The 17,843-nt window shown below is 43.0% G+C and overlaps 1 protein-coding gene across 4 annotated transcripts in view; it reads left to right on the top strand.

The window, feature by feature from the left end:
• The window catches only part of APOBEC1 (apolipoprotein B mRNA editing enzyme catalytic subunit 1), a 36,589-nt gene that overhangs the window by 16,782 nt on the left and 1,964 nt on the right, over positions 1 to 17,843 (top strand). For 3 of the 4 annotated variants that reach the window (XM_077953518.1, XM_028829235.2, XM_077953517.1), the window contains one exon: positions 389 to 2,907. The exons of the other annotated variant lie outside the window; for it this stretch is intronic. In XM_077953518.1, coding sequence (XP_077809644.1) covers positions 389 to 538 — 150 coding nt within the window. In that variant the 3' untranslated portion in view covers positions 539 to 2,907. Of the gene's footprint in view, positions 1 to 388; positions 2,908 to 17,843 lie in introns of those variants that run through there. 4 annotated transcript variants of the gene reach the window in all.

Below are 17,843 nucleotides of genomic sequence, written 5' to 3'. Positions count from 1 at the left end.
CATGCTTGTAATCCCAGCACTTTGGGAGGCAGAGGAGGGTGGATGGCTTGAGCCCAGCAGTTGGAGACCAGCCTGGGCAACATGGTAAAACCACATCTCAACAAAAACACACAAAAATTAGCTAGGTGTGGTGGTCCCAGCTACTTGGGAGGCTGAGGTGGGAGAATTGTTTGAGCCTAGGAGGTTGAGGCTGCAGTGAGCTGTGATTGCAGCACTGCACTCCAGCCTGGGTGAATATGCAGTAAGTCCAGAGCAAGACCCTGCCTGGGGGAATAAAATAAAAAAAGTTCAATTGTCTTCCAATTGACATTTTAAAATGTTTGTGGTGATAATACTATTAATTAAAATATTTATCCTAAGGATTAAATAGAATCCTTTTTTATTCCAGAGTCTTCCACCCTGTTTAAAGATTTCAAGAAGATGGCAAAATCATCTTACATTTTTCAGACTTCATCTTCAAAATTGCCATTACCAAATGATTCCACCACACATCCTTTTAGCTACAGGGCTGATACAGCCTTCCGTGACTTGGAGATGAATATAATGATTCTATGTGCGTACTGATTCAAGAACAAGCAATGATGACCCACTAAAGGGTGAATGCCATTTAGAATCTAGAAATGTTCACAAGGTACCCCAAAACTTTGCAGCTTAAACCAACAATAAATATGTATTATCTCTCACAGTTTCTGTGGGTAAAGAATTTAGAAGCAGCTTATCTGTGTGTTCCTGTCTCAGGTCCCCCATGAGGTTGCAGTCAAGATGGCAGCCAGCGCTGCAGTCATTTGAAGGCCTAACTGAGGCGGGAGAATATGCTTCCCAGGTGGCAGGCTCAGATGGCTGGCAAGTTTGTGCTAGTGGCTGGTAGAAGGTTTCAGTTTCTTGCCACGTAGACCTCTCCACAGGGTTGCTGAAATAACCTCAAGACAGGGCATTTGGCTTCCTACAGGTTAAGTTACCTTTTGAAAAATTTCCTGCAGAGATGGAGTTTTGCCGTGTTGCCCAGGCTGGTCTCAAAGTCCTGGACTCAAGTGATCCACCAGCCTTGGCCTCCCAAAGTCCTGGGATTACTGGTGTGAGCCACCTTACCTGGCCCAGAGCAAGTGATCTAAGAGAGACCAAGGTGGAAATTTCCATGACTGCAATGAGTTCATTTTGGAATCACACCCTATTTCTTCTGCAGTATTCTATTTGTCACACAGGACGGCCATGAGTCAGAGTAAGAGGGGACTTATCCACAAGGATCTGAAACTCAGGACGTGAAAATCACTGGACGCCATCTTGCATTTTCCCTGTAGGGGCTTTCTCTGTTTTCAGGACAAATAATTACATGGAACCAATTTCTGGAGACACAGCTAGAGGGAAACAAAAGACAAAGTAGTAGCACCTGTTTTGATTTGTTTCTTAATTAGAATATCATAAGATTTATAGGTGATCTATAGAGGACTGGATGACCAGATGCAGAGAGGAGCTCCCCTCTCTGTGAGAGCTTCAGAAACCTGCAGAGACATTGCGCGATGTGCCTGTGGACGTTGTGTGATAGGAATTCTCATCGGGTTACAGAAATAATATTGGTTAGTGATTGGCTGGACATGGGGCATTTTGTGGCTGCTTGGCGTCAGTCTAGAGCCCATGTTGCAAGGGGCTTTAAGAGGTAATTAGCTCAAGCAGAGAGTGAGCTGTGATTGCTGTCACATTTAAAATGTTCTTCTGGGCTTGATAATTTAAAGGAGCTCACATTCCTCAAATAAAACGTTCATTTTCTTTCTCAAACCTAAACATAATATTAACCACTGCTATATTATTTTTAGTAGGAGGATGAGAAGGGCTAAGTCAGGCACAATTACAGAAAACTCTTAGCCTGTTCATCAATTACTCGTATAAGCTGAATAACAGCAATTCTAATTTATAGCTACTTTATAATAATATTAAATCTACTAATGAGGCTGGGCATAGTAGCTCATGCCTGTAATCCTAGCACTTTGGGAGGTTGAGGCAGGTGGATCATTTGAGGTCAGGAGTTCGAGACCAGCCTGGCCAACATGGTGAAACCCCGTCTCCACTAAAAATACAAAAATTAGCTGGGCGTGGTGGTGGACGCCTGTAATCCCAGTTACTCGGGAAACTGAGGCAGGAGAATCGCTTGAACCTGGGAGGCGGAGGTTGCAGTGAGCCGAGATCGTACCATTGCACTCCAGCCTGTGGGACAAGAGTAAAACTCCATCTCAACAACAACAACAACAACAAAATATATATATATAATAAATAAATAAATTTACTAATGAGAGAAGAGAGCAAAAAGAATCAGTTAGGCAGATAGCTAGGACAAGTCCTTGGTAGAATTCCTTTCTAACAAAGAAACAGCTTGAAAGATGAAATTGCAAGCACAGATAAGGGGGCAAGGTCCACCATAAAAATGCGTTCTGTGTAACTAACAAGGGTCACATATACATGCTAGGGTTCGGTGAACACATCCCTTTCCTTTTTTGGACATACTCAGATAAGGGAACTTGCATAAAAGCGGGAGGGCTTATTTGAAAGATACCTGCAGCTGCACACATAAGGGGAGTTATATAGAACCAGACATGTCTGCAATGGAGAATTCCATCCCCTAACACATGCACAGTAAGGGAAATTAAACCACATGGAGTCACTTAGGCTAAGAATGCACATGTGCACTACAAGGACAGGGTCAGGAATTCAAAGGGTCAGGAATTCACACTTTATGCAAATGAAGCACCTAGCCCTAACTGATTTTTTGTGCCTTATGTAAATGGAACATCCCTCCTACCAACCTGTTTATTAAAGGCTTTGTATTCAACTGTAGAATGGCAACCCTCTTTCGGGTCCCCTCTTTGCTGTGGGGAGCTTTGTCCTTTCACTTATTAAACTCTTGCTCCAACCTCACCCTTGTGTCCATGCTCCTTAATTTTCTCTGTTGGTCCTGAGACAACACTGAATCCTACGTCAAACCACAAAATCAAAACATTGTGGTGCACTGGCAAGACTGCAACACGAGTTTATAATTTATACTACATCAACATCAACTATGTTCATGTTATCTAAATATATGTACCACAGCATTATCATCATCATACACATGAAACAAATTACCACTCTGAGCAACCACAGTCTGTTATTTTCCTTAAGAAGTCTACCATCACTGGCCGGACGCGGTGGCTCAAGCCTGTAATCCCAGCACTTTGGGAGGCCGAGATGGGCGGATCACGAGGTCAGGAGATTGAGACCATCCTGGCGAACACGGTGAAACCCCGTCTCTACTAAAAAAATACAAAAAACTAGCCGGGCGAGGTGGCGGGCGCCTGTAGTCCCAGCTACACAGGAGGCTGAGGCAGGAGAATGGCGTAAACCCGGGAGGCGGAGCTTGCAGTGAGCTGAGATCCGGCCACTGCACTCCAGCCCCGGCGACAGAGCGAGACTCCGTCTCAAAAAAAAAAAAAAAAAGAAGTCTACCATCACTTACTGAATTTTACCTAAATGAATTATTATAAATGTCAAAGAACAATGGTATTATCATACCAACATTTGTAGCTATCATAGCATTACTTAGTTTATATTTTTATGTATGACTGATTTACTCCACATCACTTAAAATATTGCCAACTACCAACAACATAAAACCAAAATGCCAGGTCAAGAAAACAAACAAAATAGCCTTTTAATCCCCACTTACGATATTATCAATCCTTTCTTTCTCCCTTGCACAAATATTTTTAGCATTGGATTAAGAATTTAGGTTAGCCAGTACAAGAACCCTCAAAACCTTAAGCAAGTATGTTAGACTTAATTCCTGAAAAAATAAGGATTGTAAAACTTTATCTTACATTAATTGAATGCAAATAAAACATTTTTTTAAAGCAAAAGCCTCATTAGACTGGTAGGCTCCAACCTCATGAAAATTTAGTTAGCAGCTAAATATCCTAACCAACTGACTTTAATTTACCTTTCCCTCCCTAGAGGAAAAAAGGCAGGAGAATCTCCCCTCTCCTGCCCCCACACTCCAGAATTGAAGCTGCTCATTTAACCTTGCAAATTCAGTGTGAAATTTCACCTCATGACTTGATAAAAAGAGGGTTTAATCTTTTTTTTTTTTTTTTTTTTTTGTGAGACGGAGTCTCACCCAGGCTGAAGTGCAGTGGCAAGATCTCGGCTCACTGCAACCTCTGCCTCCTGGGTTCAAGCGATTAACTTCTGCCTCCTGGGTTCAAGCAATTCTTCTGCCTCAGCCTCCTGAGTAGCTGGGACTAAAGGCAGGTACCACCACACCTGGCTACTTTTTGTATTTTTAGCAGAGATGAGGTTTCACCATATTGGCCAGGCTGATCTGGAACTCCTGACCTCTTGGTCCGCCCGCCTTGGCCTCTGAAAGTGCTGGAATTACAGGTGTGAGCCACCAGGCCCAGCCCTAATCTCTTTCTTTAGATTTATAGACTAATGCTTACTCAGCCATTTTTGCCTTGCTTTTTCCTTTTTTTTTTTTTTTTTTTTTTTTTTTTTTTTTTTTTTTTTTTTTTTTTTTTTTTGAGACAGAGTCTCACTCTGTTGCCCAGGCTGGAGTGCAGTGGCCGGATCTCAGCTCACTGCAAGCTCCGCCTCCCGGGTTCACGCCATTCTCCGGCCTCAGCCTCCCGAGTAGCTGGGACTACAGGCGCCCGCCACCTCGCCCGGCTAGTTTTTTGTATTTCTTAATAGAGACGGGGTTTCACCGTGTTAGCCAGGATGGTTTCGATCTCCTGACCTCGTGATCCGCCCATCTCGGCCTCCCAAAGTGCTGGGATTACAGGCTTGAGCCACCGCGCCCGGCCTGCCTTGCTTTTTCCTATGTTCATTAATTGTTGATTATTCTCAACAAACCACAAAGACATTGGCACATCATGTTTACAAGTTGGTGTCTAAGCCAGAATAGTGGGGACCGTCCTCCATTTTCTTTTCTTTATTTCCCAATTTTAATTTTTATTTAAGTTCTGGGGGTTCAGGACATGTCCATACTGAACTGGGTCAACCAGGAGTTATGTGTGAGGAGATGATCAAATCTGTAATGTTATTATTGCTGCCTATACATTTGTAATAATTTTTCATGGTTTTACCTATTATAATCAATGGATTCAGAAATTGATTAATTCCATTAATAATTGAGGCACCAGATAAAGCATTCCCAGGAATACATAATAGGTTTCTGACTTCAGCCCCTATCATTCCTCCTCTTCCAATAGTCTAAGCTGCTCTTAAACAGGGTGAACGTCCTATCCATTTGTTTTCTTTAAAAAAGGAGATAAAAGGCTGGGCACAGTGGCTCATACCTGTAATCTCAGCACTTTGGGAGGCCGAGGCAGGCTGATCACGAGGTCAGGAGTTCAAGATCTGCCTGGCCAACATGGTGAATCCCTGTCTCTACTAAAAATACAAAGTTTAGCTGGGCATGGGGGTGCGTTCTTGTAATCCCAGCTCCTCAGGAGGCTGAAGTAGGAGAACTGCTTGAACCGGAGGAGCTTGCAGTGAACTGAGATTGTGCCACTGCACTCCAGCCTGGGCTACAGAGCAAGACTCTGTCTCAAAAAAAAAAAAAAAAAAAAAAAAAAGGGATAAAGTATGATTTCATGAATCACATGGTTTATTGCTATACAAAAAGAATTTTTCTTCTAATCACTGGCATTTGCGTGTCAAAGCTTGCCGGCCTGGTTTTTCAAGCTGCCTGTTAGAAAAGAAATGATTTGGGGGTTGCTTCTCATTACAGGAAAATTTCCACTGAGAATCTTGACCCTTTCTAGCGGCCTAAAAATTATTTCTTAATAACTCCTGTATTATTCCCTGCCTCAAGAGAAGTAAACGTAACTGCTGTCAGGGGGTGTTGGACGACGATTCTTTCTGGCTGCTTCCTGTTGAAAAGGCACCTCATGTGAGGGAACAGCAATTGGTCCTCCTCCTGAGGTTGATCTAAGCGTTCTCGGAAGAATAGTGTGTCCATGTGTGGCTCTGCTCGCAGCATTGTTTGGAGTTCGATTGCTTCTAGGTGAAAAGAGATAAATTTTACAAGAAGGTTTAAAATATAGGGTTAGAGTATGAGTATTAAGATGACCACGGTTAGTGGGAATCCTGTAGACCATAACTGAGTTTAAGATCTGTTAGTGACACCAAACGATTGCAGTACCGGTTTCCCTCCACTAGATGTCGTTGTACATTACCAGAGATTTTAATATAAAAGTAACGTTTTTCCTGAGAAAAGCATACATTTTCTTCTTGACTTCCCATTAGAGAATAATTTTAGGCATAGGCCATTTTTATGAGTTGCAATATGATTGGGAGAAATAAGATATTGGGTGGCTAAAATAACTTTAGCGTTAATCTTGACAATTCCTTTCCTTTAATTAGTAAATTCTTTTGTGACATTCACAGACCCTCTTAGGACATACTCAAACTTTCTGACCTGTCCTAAACGTCCTTTCTGTAAACGACTAGTCATTTCCTTTTAGGACAAGAATTTACCATCCTTCCTTATATAAAATCTCTTTCTTTACAAACTTCTTTTAATAGAGTGCATCCTATTACCAATTTTCAGTAAAAAGTTTTATTAAACTTAATGATAGTAAAACTTTTATACTTTCATGCTTGCTTCGTTTTTTTTTTTTTTTTTTTATTTGAGACGGAGTTTCGCTCTTGTTGCCCAGGCTGGAGTGTAATGGCGCGATCTCGGCTCACGGCAACCTCTGCCTCCCGGGTTCAAGTGATTCTCCTGTCTCAGCCTCCCGAGTAGCTGGGATTATGGGCATGCGCCACCACGCCCGGCTAATTTTGTATTTTTTAGTAGAGATGACGTTTCTCCATGTTGGTCAGGCTGGTCTCGAACTCCCATCCTCAGGTGATCCACCCGCCTCGGCCTCCCAAAGTGCTGAGATTACAGGCATGAGCCATGGCATCCGGCCTTATGCTTGCTTCTTATCCATAACTATCACTCCTGCTATAAGCAAAATAACCTTGACCAAATCTTTTCTGCAATTATTAATCCTATGATAAGGAAGATAATAAGGCAAAATATTACAGCAATTAGAATTTTACAACCAAAATTCCGCATTGTGGGTGCCACGGTGTATAGTTCCATTGCGAATAGTGGTGGAACTATAACAATTCCCACAAGAGTGGCATAGTAAATAATTTTCATTTACATTTTTACTTGCCAAGATATAACATTTCCCTTTGGGGATCTACAAAGTTACAAATGCAATCCCATGTATAATTACATCTTGCTGCAAATATGCCTTAAAGGGGGTTTTAATATTTGGTGGCAGATTTTGAGAGGAAAGGCAGAAACAATAAAAAGTATCCAGTGAGGTAGGAGCAGTCCTCACTCAGTTACCTATCTTTTACGATTTTCAGCTTAAGATCTTCTATTTCTCCACACTGATATTCAGGACGTTCCTCTGGGCTGTGAGGGGTTGCTCCCTCAGCTCTTCAGGCTTTGATTTGAATGTGATGTATCCAGGAGTTGATTCCTGTAACTTTTACTGCCAGTGGGGTTGAAAGAAGAAAACCGTAAGGCCTTTCCCAGCTTGGCTTAGGGAAGGAGACAGAGATGAGAGTTTTGCTAACACCAACTTTCCTGGGTTAAATAAAGGTGGTTCTGTTTGCTGAGGCTGGACTTCTGCTAGTTGTGTTAATTCTTGTTGGAAGTGAGCTAGAGAGGTTAAGTGCTTAACTAATTTAAGAGGTTTCCTGCCTGAAAACAATCTCTGAGCACACTGGTAAGTTTTATCCTTTCCCAAGTGAAAAGCTTGGTGAAGGATTTTAAGGACATTGGCTGGAGGCTGGCAAATGGAGTTTGCCATCCTCTGACTGTAGCCTTCCTGAGGGCTGGGAAGAACGTCCTCGAAAACTGGCCTATTTTATTTCTGCAGAGGAATATTGAGGTTTAAGTTTTCTTATGGAGCCTTCCTAGATTAGAAGGGGCTTGAAGTGCGTTAATGACTTGAGGCTTCCTTGCCTCTGACTTAACTGCCTGATCAGCTAACCTATTTCCTTTGGCTACCTCATGTGTTCCCTTTTGACGTTCCTTACAATGCATTCCTGCTATTTCTTGTGGAAGAAAAACTGAAGATAACCTGCTAATTTCCTGGTGATATTTTTACAGGGGATCCATTAGTGGTAAGAAAATGTCTTTTCTGGCCGGGCACGGTGGCTCAAGCCTGTAATCCCAGCACTTTGGGAGGCCGAGACGGGCGGATCACGAGGTCAGGAGATCGAGACCATCCTGGCTAACACCGTGAAACCCCGTCTCTACTAAAAATACAAAAAAAAATAAGCCGGGCGAGGTGGCGGGCGCCTGTAGTCCCAGCTGCTCGGGAGGCTGAGGCAGGAGAATTGCGCGAACCCGGGAGGCGGAGCTTGCCGTGAGCGGAGATCTGGCCACTGCACTCCAGCCTGGGCGACAGAGCCAGACTCCGTCTCAAAAAAAAAAAAAAAAAAAAAAAAAAGTCTTTTCTGTCAAATGGCAGCATGAGCATGGAGAACCAAGAAAGCATACTTAGAATTAGTATAAATGTTAGCTACCTTTCCCTTGCTTAATCCAAGTGTGCTTGTAAGAGCTAATTGAGCGCTTGTGCCTGGGGAGAGACGTTATTTAGAGTGACTGCTGCTTATCCTACCTTATGTACTTCTTGCTTTACTGGCTGTTTGTTGGCTAAGAGCTCCCCCTAGAGGACAGTAATCCTGCCACATTATGTGGCGTGTAAACAGTTAAATTATTTCCTAAGGTTAACTTGGAGGCTTTTCTGATGAGTAGCGCTATCATGACAATGACTTGGAAGCATGTGTCAACTAAGCTTGAGAAAAATACTAGATTAGAGTTTTTCCTGAGATGCCTCTTCTGGTTGTGCTATGGGCAGAGGGGAGGGCTGGATTAGAGAGGAGAAAAAAGAGAGACTTGCTCAGTGTTTAGAAGGAGGTCTACTTTCCTTCTTTTAATTTCCGGAATCACCCGGCGCTCCTGTGCTATAATGGCAGTTAGAGCCGCTGGAGCCGGAGTTTGAGCCCCGGGACCCGTCAGTTCTGTGGGATTATCTGTGAGACTGGTTCTGAACCCAGTGACCTTCACACCTCTGGGGGCAGTTCCATCTCCTGTGCTCTCTGCCCCAGGCTGGAGAGGGTTGGGGTGGCTTTGTCTTGCTGTATGGGCATTCTTTCTTAACATGCCCTGGCCTGCCACACTGCTAGCAACCAGCAGATGCATCTCCGGGTCCTGGACTTTGCCAGCCTGCAAGCTGCTGCCAGAGCCTCTGTCCTTCTGACCATTCTCTCTTTCTTTTGGGCCTCCTCCTGGTTCCTATTACAGAAGACCACAGTGGCCACTTTCAGGAAGTTCTCTAAGGTGCTCTCTGGTCCTATAGCTTGCTTTTGTAGTTTTCTTTTAATATTGGGAGCTGCCTGTTTAAGAAACTTCTCCTTTAGGATGAGCTGTCCCTCCACTGAATCAGGGGATAAGGAGGGGTGTTCTGTTAGTGCCGTTCTCAGTTTTTCCATAAAGGCTACGGGATTCTCATCTGGCTTTTTGTTTATCCTGGACAGTTTAGAGTAACTGAGAGGTTTAGCCCTGGTTTTCTGTAGGCCCTGTAATGCACACTTTAAAACGGGCTTCCTTTTCCATTCATCTCCTGAGTTACTGGGGTCCCAAATAGGGTTGTCAAGGGGAACTGCTTTCCTCACAATTGGGAATGGCATTTCTGCTATTTCTTCTCTTTCCTTATCTGCTTTTTTCCCTTTTGGTGTATTATAGGAGATCTGTTGCTCATCTCGGAAATCAGAGCTGCCTGCTTTTCAGCTGCAGTGAGGGTCTGGCTTAGGAGCAGCATAACATCTTTCCATGTGAGGTGAAATACCTGAGTTAAATTTTGGAAAGCTTTTTTTTTGAGATGGAGTCTCACTCTGTTGCCAGGTGGGAGTTCAGTGGCGCGATCTTGGCTCACTGCAACCTCTGCATCCTAGGTTCAAGTGATTCTCCTGTCTCAGCCTCCCGAGTAGCTGGGATTACAGACGCAAGCCACAATGCTCAGCTCAGATAATCTGTTACCCATCTAGAAAGAGAAGCAGAATAAAAGTGTCCTTTTAGTCTGCTTCGTTTCCCTGTGACCCCCGATGGAGAATAAAACAGTGGAGCGTCCTCCTGTTTTCCTTCCCTCGTTCCTGGGTCCTGGCACCCTGTTAAATGTGCCACCCATGGTTGTAGGCATGATCCTCCAAACCATGGGACCAGATGAGCTAAGTGATGGGACTAACTATGCTTTACTTATGCAACCTTAACTTATCGGCCTTGTGTGATTCCCTTTGACTTCCTAAACCTTTGTGATCTACCTGGCTCCCCAAAAAATTGATCTTTGGAGAGACTGTTGTTTTTGGGCAAGGCTCCTTTAACAGAGGCAATGTGCTAGACTGCCTGCTATTACGGCCCATGCTAAAGCATTTACCCTCAGAAAAATGGTTCTGGTTAACCTCTGAACTTAAAATCTCCTTACTAATTATACCATTTTAACAGGAAACAGACTAGGTGTCTTTAAAAAACGTAGGAACAGAATGGCCATTTTCCTGCTTATGGGACAATATCGAGACTAAAATTTGGCAGGAGACATATTATTTCTTTTTGAGACAGAATCTCACTCTGTTGCCCAGGCTGGAGTGCAGCTCACTGCAACCTCTGCCTCCCCGTTTCAAGCAATTCTCCTGCCTCATCCTCCGGAGCAGCTGGGACCACAGGTGCGCACCACCAGGCCCAACTAATTTTTGTGTTTTTAGTAGAGACGGGGTTTCACCATATTGGCCAGCTGGTCTCGATCTCCTGACCTCGTGATCCACCCGCTTCAGCCTCCCAAAATGCTGGGATTATAGGCGTGAGCCACTGCGCCCTGTTGAGGGCATATTACTTCTAACTGCTGAAGGCAGAACTTTCCCGTTCACAGAAGTAGCTTAGAACCTGATTTCTAGCGGCGCAAAATGAAGCTAATTGTTACTCTAAAAAATGTGCCTCCTGAAGAGGATTTCTACTTCCACTAGGTGGCGATGTTGGCTTAGAAATACCATGTATTCCCCAGAGACGCCACAGAGCTGCGCGCTTACTGAGTTACTGCCTGCAGTGTTTGCCATTTTTCCTAACAGACCTGTTTCACTGAACTGTAAAAATCCCTGCACTTTTCACAGAGAGAGAGAGTAAGAGACCGCGGATAGAGAAAGAAGGAAAGTTTTGCAACAGGATAGTAGGAAGAGAGCTTTGAGATTAAAGGAGAGATTTGAGGTTGGGGCTTGCTCTGCAGTCACCACTCCAATGAATGAATTCCCGGCCAATGCAATCAAAATGATACTGCTCTGATGAATGGAGGAACAGCAGGGTCCTTGGTCTAGCATCATTTAGATAAAGCGACATGGACACAGAGAGTGGTTTTAAGGAGTGGAGAGTTTAATAGGCAAGAAAGAAGGAAGAAGCTCCCCATTACAGAGACAGAGGGAGGGGGGCTCCGGGAGGGAAACCCCGTGCGTGGCAGAGTAGTTGGTTATATTAGGAGGCTGAAGGAGGAGGTGTCTAATTTGCATGGGGCCCAGGAGATTGGTTCACGTAGCCCGAAAAACCTGGCACTCCCACCTTAACCTTTAATATGCAAATACAGGCAACCACGATATCCTGAACACGTGTGAGTTAATCTGGAGGCTGCCATGACACTTGGCACGTGTGGTGACAAGGAGGAGAGGGAGGCACTTGTCATGCTGGCCATGTTGGGTGGACCTAGTTTCTAATCGCCGGCATTTGCATATCAAAGCTTGTCGGCCTGGTTTTTCAAGCTGCCTTTCTGTTAAAAAATAAATGGTTTGGGGGTTGCTCTAATTACAGGAAAATTTACACTGAGAACCTTTACCCTTTCTAGCTGCCTACAAATTATTTCTTAATTCCTGCTTTATTTGGAGGTGTTTGGGTCACGTGGGTAGATCCCGCATGAAGTAATGAGTTCTCACTCTGTTAGTTCACACAAGAGCTAGTTGTTGAAGAGTCTGGCATCTCTCTTGCTCCCACTCTCACCTTGGGGCACTGTCTCCCCTTTGCCACCATGATTGTAAGCTTCCTGAAGCCCCCATCAGAAGCAGATGCTGGCACTATGCTTCATGCACAGCCTGTAGAACTATGAGGCAACTTAACCCCTTTTCTTCATAAATTACCCAGCCTCAGGTATTCTTTTAGAGCAATGCAAGCAGACTAACACAGAACTCGTTATATATTTACAGTAGAAATGGATGTTGATACATGAGCATATTTTCTATGAGCCACTATAATTATTGCTATTCTTATAGGAGTAAAATTATTCAGCTGATTAGCAAACTTTCACAGAGAAAATATCAAATGGTCATTAGCTGTACGATGAACTTTAGGCTTTATTTTCTCATTTACAGTTAGTTGGAGGCTCAACAAAAATTGTATCAGCTAAATTATCATATTATCATTTGATATCAACCTTCACGATAGATATTGTTGTAGTGAAGTAAAGCAAAGTTAAAGTAAAGTAAAGTAAAAGCAAAGTAAAAGGCTACAGAGTGTTAGAAGCAATGAATACTATTTTAGATGGACTTGCCAAGGATACTGGTAATTTTTTTTTTTTTTTTTTTTTTTTTTTGAGACGGAGTCTCGATGTGTCACCCAGGCTGGAGTGCAATGGCGCGATCTTGACTCACTGCAACCTCTGCCTCCCAGGTTCAAGTGATTCTCCTGCCTCAGCCTACTGAGCAGCTGGGATTATAGACATGTGCCATCACGCCCAGCTAGTTTTTGTATTTTTAGTAGAGACGGGGTTTCACCAAGTTGGCCAGACTGACCTCGTGATCTGCCCGCCTCAGCCTCCCAAAATGCTGGGATTACAGGCATGAGCCACTGCGCCTGGGCAGATATTGGTAATGAAATAAATGAACAGGCCATGTGAAAATCTGGAGAAAGATTATTTCAAGCAGATGGAAGAAGGTGCTGGCATGCTAAATCAGAAAAAAAACCAAACTTGGCATTTTTTAAAGAATAAAAAATGTGGTTAGAGTGCAATAAATGAGATGAGAAAATGAAGATCCAGCCAGGGAGACAAGCAGGGGTAAGATTATGTATGGGGGAATAGGCCATGGAAAGAAATTTGGATTTTCTTTTTTTTTTTTTTTTTTTTTTTTTTTTGAGACAGAGTCTCGCTCTGTCGCCCAGGCTGGAGTGCAGTGGCGCAATCTCGGCTCACTGCAAGCTCCGCCTCCCGGGTTCACGCCATTCTCCTGCCTCAGCCTCCTGAGTAGCTGGGACTACAGGCGCCCGCCACCGCGCCCGGCTAATTTTTTGTATTTTTAGTAGAAACGGGGTTTCACCGTGGTCTCGATCTCCTGACCTTGTGATCCGCCCGCCTCGGCCTCCCAAAGTGCTGGGATTACAGGCGTGAGCCACCGCGCCCGGCATAGAAATTTGGATTTTCTTTTGAGTAAACTGGATTTAAAAAATTTGTGATAGTGCAGGATTTGTAATGTATTAACAAGAACCGTTGCCTGCTGTGTGGAAAACAGGTATAGTGGGGTAAAAGTGAAGTAAGGAAGTCCAGTTAGAAATGCAGCAGATATCTAGTGAGGACTAACCTCTGATTTTTTATCTCGCCCAAATTAAGGGATATGGGGAGTCACGACCTACAAACCATAAATTCTCATCAGATGGGTTTTATTTAATCCTGTATATTGTGACTTACTTTCCAATCTGACTCTGGCATAACTAGAAAGAAAATAAAAATGTTTTACCCCAAAATATATTTTCTCGCTATATCTTGAAATTGCCTGCAAAGTCTCTTGTGGGAAAAATCCACATTCTATAGAGAATCCCCTCCCCTTTTGTTTTCCCTCCTTCCTTTCTCGATCCAGGAGATAATCAACTAAGAGCCAGGCACCCTTTTAAGTCTGGTAGGAAACATTTTACAACCTGCTCTCTCTAAAGTCTGCTATCTGAGAGCTTACTCTACACGATAAACCTTTTTCTTTTTTTTTTTTTTTTTTCTGAGACGAAGTCTTGCTCTGTTGCCCAGGCTGGAGTGCAGTGGCGCGATCTCGGCTCACTGCAACCTCCGCCTCCTGGGTTCACCATTCTCACCATTCCCACCATTAAATAATTAAAATTAATTCTAAAATTACCATTCTCCTGCCTCAGCCTCCCGAGTAGCTGGGACTATAGGCGCTCGCCACTACGCCTGTCTAATTTTTTGTATTCTTTAGTAGAGACGGGGTTTCACTGTGTTAGCCAGGATGGTCTCAATCTCCTGACCTCGTGATCCACCCGCCTCGGCCTCCCAAAGTGCTGGGATTACAGGCATGAGACACCGCGCCCGGCCTTGCACGATAAAACTTGATCTCCACAATCCTTTATCTTAACCTGAACATTGCTTTCTTTTTTTTGAGACAGAGTCTCATTCTGTCACCCAGGCAGGAGTGCAATGGCGCGATCGCAGCACACTGCAGCCTTCGCCTCCTGGGTTCAAAAGATTCTTGTGCCTCAACCTCCCAAGTAGCTGGGGTTACAGGTGCTCACCACCATGCCCAGCTAATTTTTGTAGTTTTAGTAGAGACAGGGTTTCACCATGTTGGCCAGGCTGGTCTCGAACTCCTGACTTCAAGTAATCCACCTGCATTGGCCTCCCAAAGTGCTGGGATTACAGGCAGGAACTACCACACCCAGTCTGAACATTTCCTTCCTGTTGATTCCAGGTCTTCAGATAAACTCAACCAATTGTCAACCAGAAAATGTTTAAATTTACCTGTAACCTGGGAGCCCCTGCTTTGAATCGTTCCGCCTTTCTGAACCAAACCAATGTATTTCCTAAGTATTTGATTGAAGTCTCATGCCTTCCTAAAACATATAAAAGCAAGCTGTGCCCCATCCACCTTGGGCACATGTTCTCAGGACCTCCTGAGGGCTGTGTCATGGGCCATGGTCACTCATATTTGGCTCAGAATAAATCTCTTCAAATATTTTACAGAGTTTGACTATTTTCATCCATACTAGGAAATGTGACTATTATCTCTACTGAAATAAAGATACAAGTGGTGAGAAGTAGTAAGATTTGGGATACATATTAAAGGCTTAGTTGACAGGATTTGTTGATGGAATAAATGTATGCTATAAAGGGAAAACTCATGACTTTTAGGTTTTTAGCAAGAACAACCAGATGAATGATACTGTCATTTACTGAAATGAGGAACACAGGGCTAGGAGTGGTTTGAAAGTGAAGACAAGAGTTCCATTTAATGATGTTAACTTTTAAAATGTTTATTAGACATACATGTGGACAGTTATTCATGTGTGAATTTGATAGAAAAGGTAAAATCTGGGGATAAAAAAATGGGCTTTATCAACATATGCATTGTCTTTTTTTTTTTTTTTTTTTTTTTGAGACAGAGTCTCGTGCTGTCACCCAGGCTGGAGTGCAGTGGCACGATCTCGGCTCACTACAAGCTCCGCCTCCCGGGTTCATACCATTCTCCTGCCTCAGCCTTCCAAGTAGCTGGGACTACAGGCACCCGCCACCACGCCCGGCTAGTTTTTTTGTATTTTTAGTACAGACGGGATTTCACCATGTTAGCCAGGATGGTCTCAATTTCCTGACCTCGTGATCTGCCCACCTCGGCCTCCAAAGTGCTGGGATCATAGGCGTGAGCCACCGTGCCCGGTCGCATTGTCTTAAAGTCACAGGAATGGTTGACCTTACTTAGATATGTGAATATGAATTGTGGAGATAAGAGAATTGGAGGTCAATCCACAGGATTTACCAGCATCTGGAGATCAAGACAAAGATGAAAAAACGGCAAAGCTGGCTGAGTAGCAGCAGTCAATAAGATAAAAGATAAATCAGAAAACTTTTATCCCAGAAGCCAAGTGGAGAGAAAAGTGTTTTAAGAATGAAGATGGGGCAGATTCTAGGTAGGTGGTTTTAGTACAGTGCACTTTAAAAATCTGCATCTAGGGCAGCAAAACCAAGGAGCAATGAACAAAATCCATTTATAGCAAAACCAGATGGTAAGGTTTCCCCATGAACTTTCAATTATGAGAAGATGGTGACAAGTTATCAATAACTACACAACCCACAAAGTATCAGCCTCTGTTTGGGCAGTTGAACAAGATCCAACTCAGGAAAATCTAACAGGGCCACAGTGCAATAAAGTCTAAGGATGTTTGATAAGTCTGGGCCCTACAGACTACCTTTTTAAAATTTTGTTTAACTTTTAAGTTCAGGGTACATGTGCATGTTTGTTACATAGGTAAACTTGTGTCATAGGGGTTTGCTGTACAGATTATTTCATCATCCAGATGTTAAGCCTAGTACCCATCGTTATTTTTCCTGATCCTCTCCCTCCTCCCACCCTTCACCCTCCAATAGGCCTCAGTGTGTGTGTTGTTCCCCTCTATGTATCCATGTGTTTTCATCATTAGCTCCCACTTATAAGTGAGAACAGGTGGTATTTGGTTTTCTGTTCCTGCATTAGTCTGCTAAGAATAATGGTCTCTAGCTCCAGCCATGTTCCTGAAAATGACATGACGTTTGAGCTCATGGATATCACAATTACTTTGATTTGATTATTACATACTGTATGCCCACATTTGATTATTACATACTGTATGCCCGCATCAGAATATTACATGTGTTCTATAAATATGTACAACTATTACGTATCAGTAAAAAATAAAAATAAACCATGGCAGTCATTTTCAAGCTACAAAATAAAAAAGGCAGTTAGGTCCTACATATGTGTTTTTCCATGTCATGTAAGTCTAACTTGGCTTGTAAGATCACAATCAATATCCTACATGGGAATTTGGGACTTTAAGAATTTTCTCTTAGCTTTTAATTTTCTTTAGCTTCTAATACTTCTGTAGATAATATGCCAGTATATTGAAAGTACATATATCACATGGGGGCAACAGTTATTTTTCCATGTAAGAATGTATTCCCCAAATAGTTATTCAACATTTACAATGTGCCAGCCTTGAGTATAAATTAGGAAGCAAATTAGACATATTTCCTATTATGAAGAGGTTACACTTACATATGAGTAGATATTAAAAGCAAATAAACAGGCAGTGTTGTAAGTCCTAAGACAAGGTAAGAAAACCAAATAATGCCTCTTAACTTAGACTTGGAAGAGCAAGGATGTCCTCCTGCAGGGAATGACAACTCAATAAATTTGGTCACTAGTAGAAGTTACGTAGCTGAAGAATTGAATGAGGGCTGTTCTGAAAATTATCACTCTTGGAAAGTATAGCAGTGTGAAGACCCAGGACTAAAAGAAAACGTTGCAAGTATAAGGCTAGAAATTGGGTGAAGCATGATGTGAATGGGTTTGGAGGTCATGGTCAAAAATTAAATTGAATTGCTAAGTGGGAACTTGTAAACGATGTTGAAAGAGTATAAACCTTTTTTTAGAAAAGCATGCAAAAGGGAAAATAAGGTTTGCTACAGAAAGCCTGTGGCAATAGTGGAGAATGGGAGGAAATTGACATTAGGCAGCTATTGTTGAAAGCCAAGAGAGAGATGATCATGTAATAGTAAGGAGTGAGAGTGACGATGGAGAAAACTAGACAGACAGATATTAGACCTGAGAAGAATTTACCTACAAGCAGCAAATTCATAGCACAATAAGTATTTAATTTCTTTTTTCTTTTTTTGACATGGAGTTTCGCTCTTGTCATCGAAGCCGGAGTACAATGGCACGATCTTGACTCACTGCAACCTCTGCCTCCCAGGTTCAAGTGATTCTCCTGCCTCAGCCTCCCAAGTAGCTGGGATTACAGGCATGCG

This window comes from Macaca mulatta, chromosome 11 (genome assembly GCF_049350105.2).
Source record: "Macaca mulatta isolate MMU2019108-1 chromosome 11, T2T-MMU8v2.0, whole genome shotgun sequence".
Taxonomy (NCBI): domain Eukaryota; kingdom Metazoa; phylum Chordata; class Mammalia; order Primates; family Cercopithecidae; genus Macaca; species Macaca mulatta.
The sequence above is the reverse complement of the archived record's forward strand: the minus strand, read 5'-3'. Positions and strand labels throughout refer to the sequence as shown.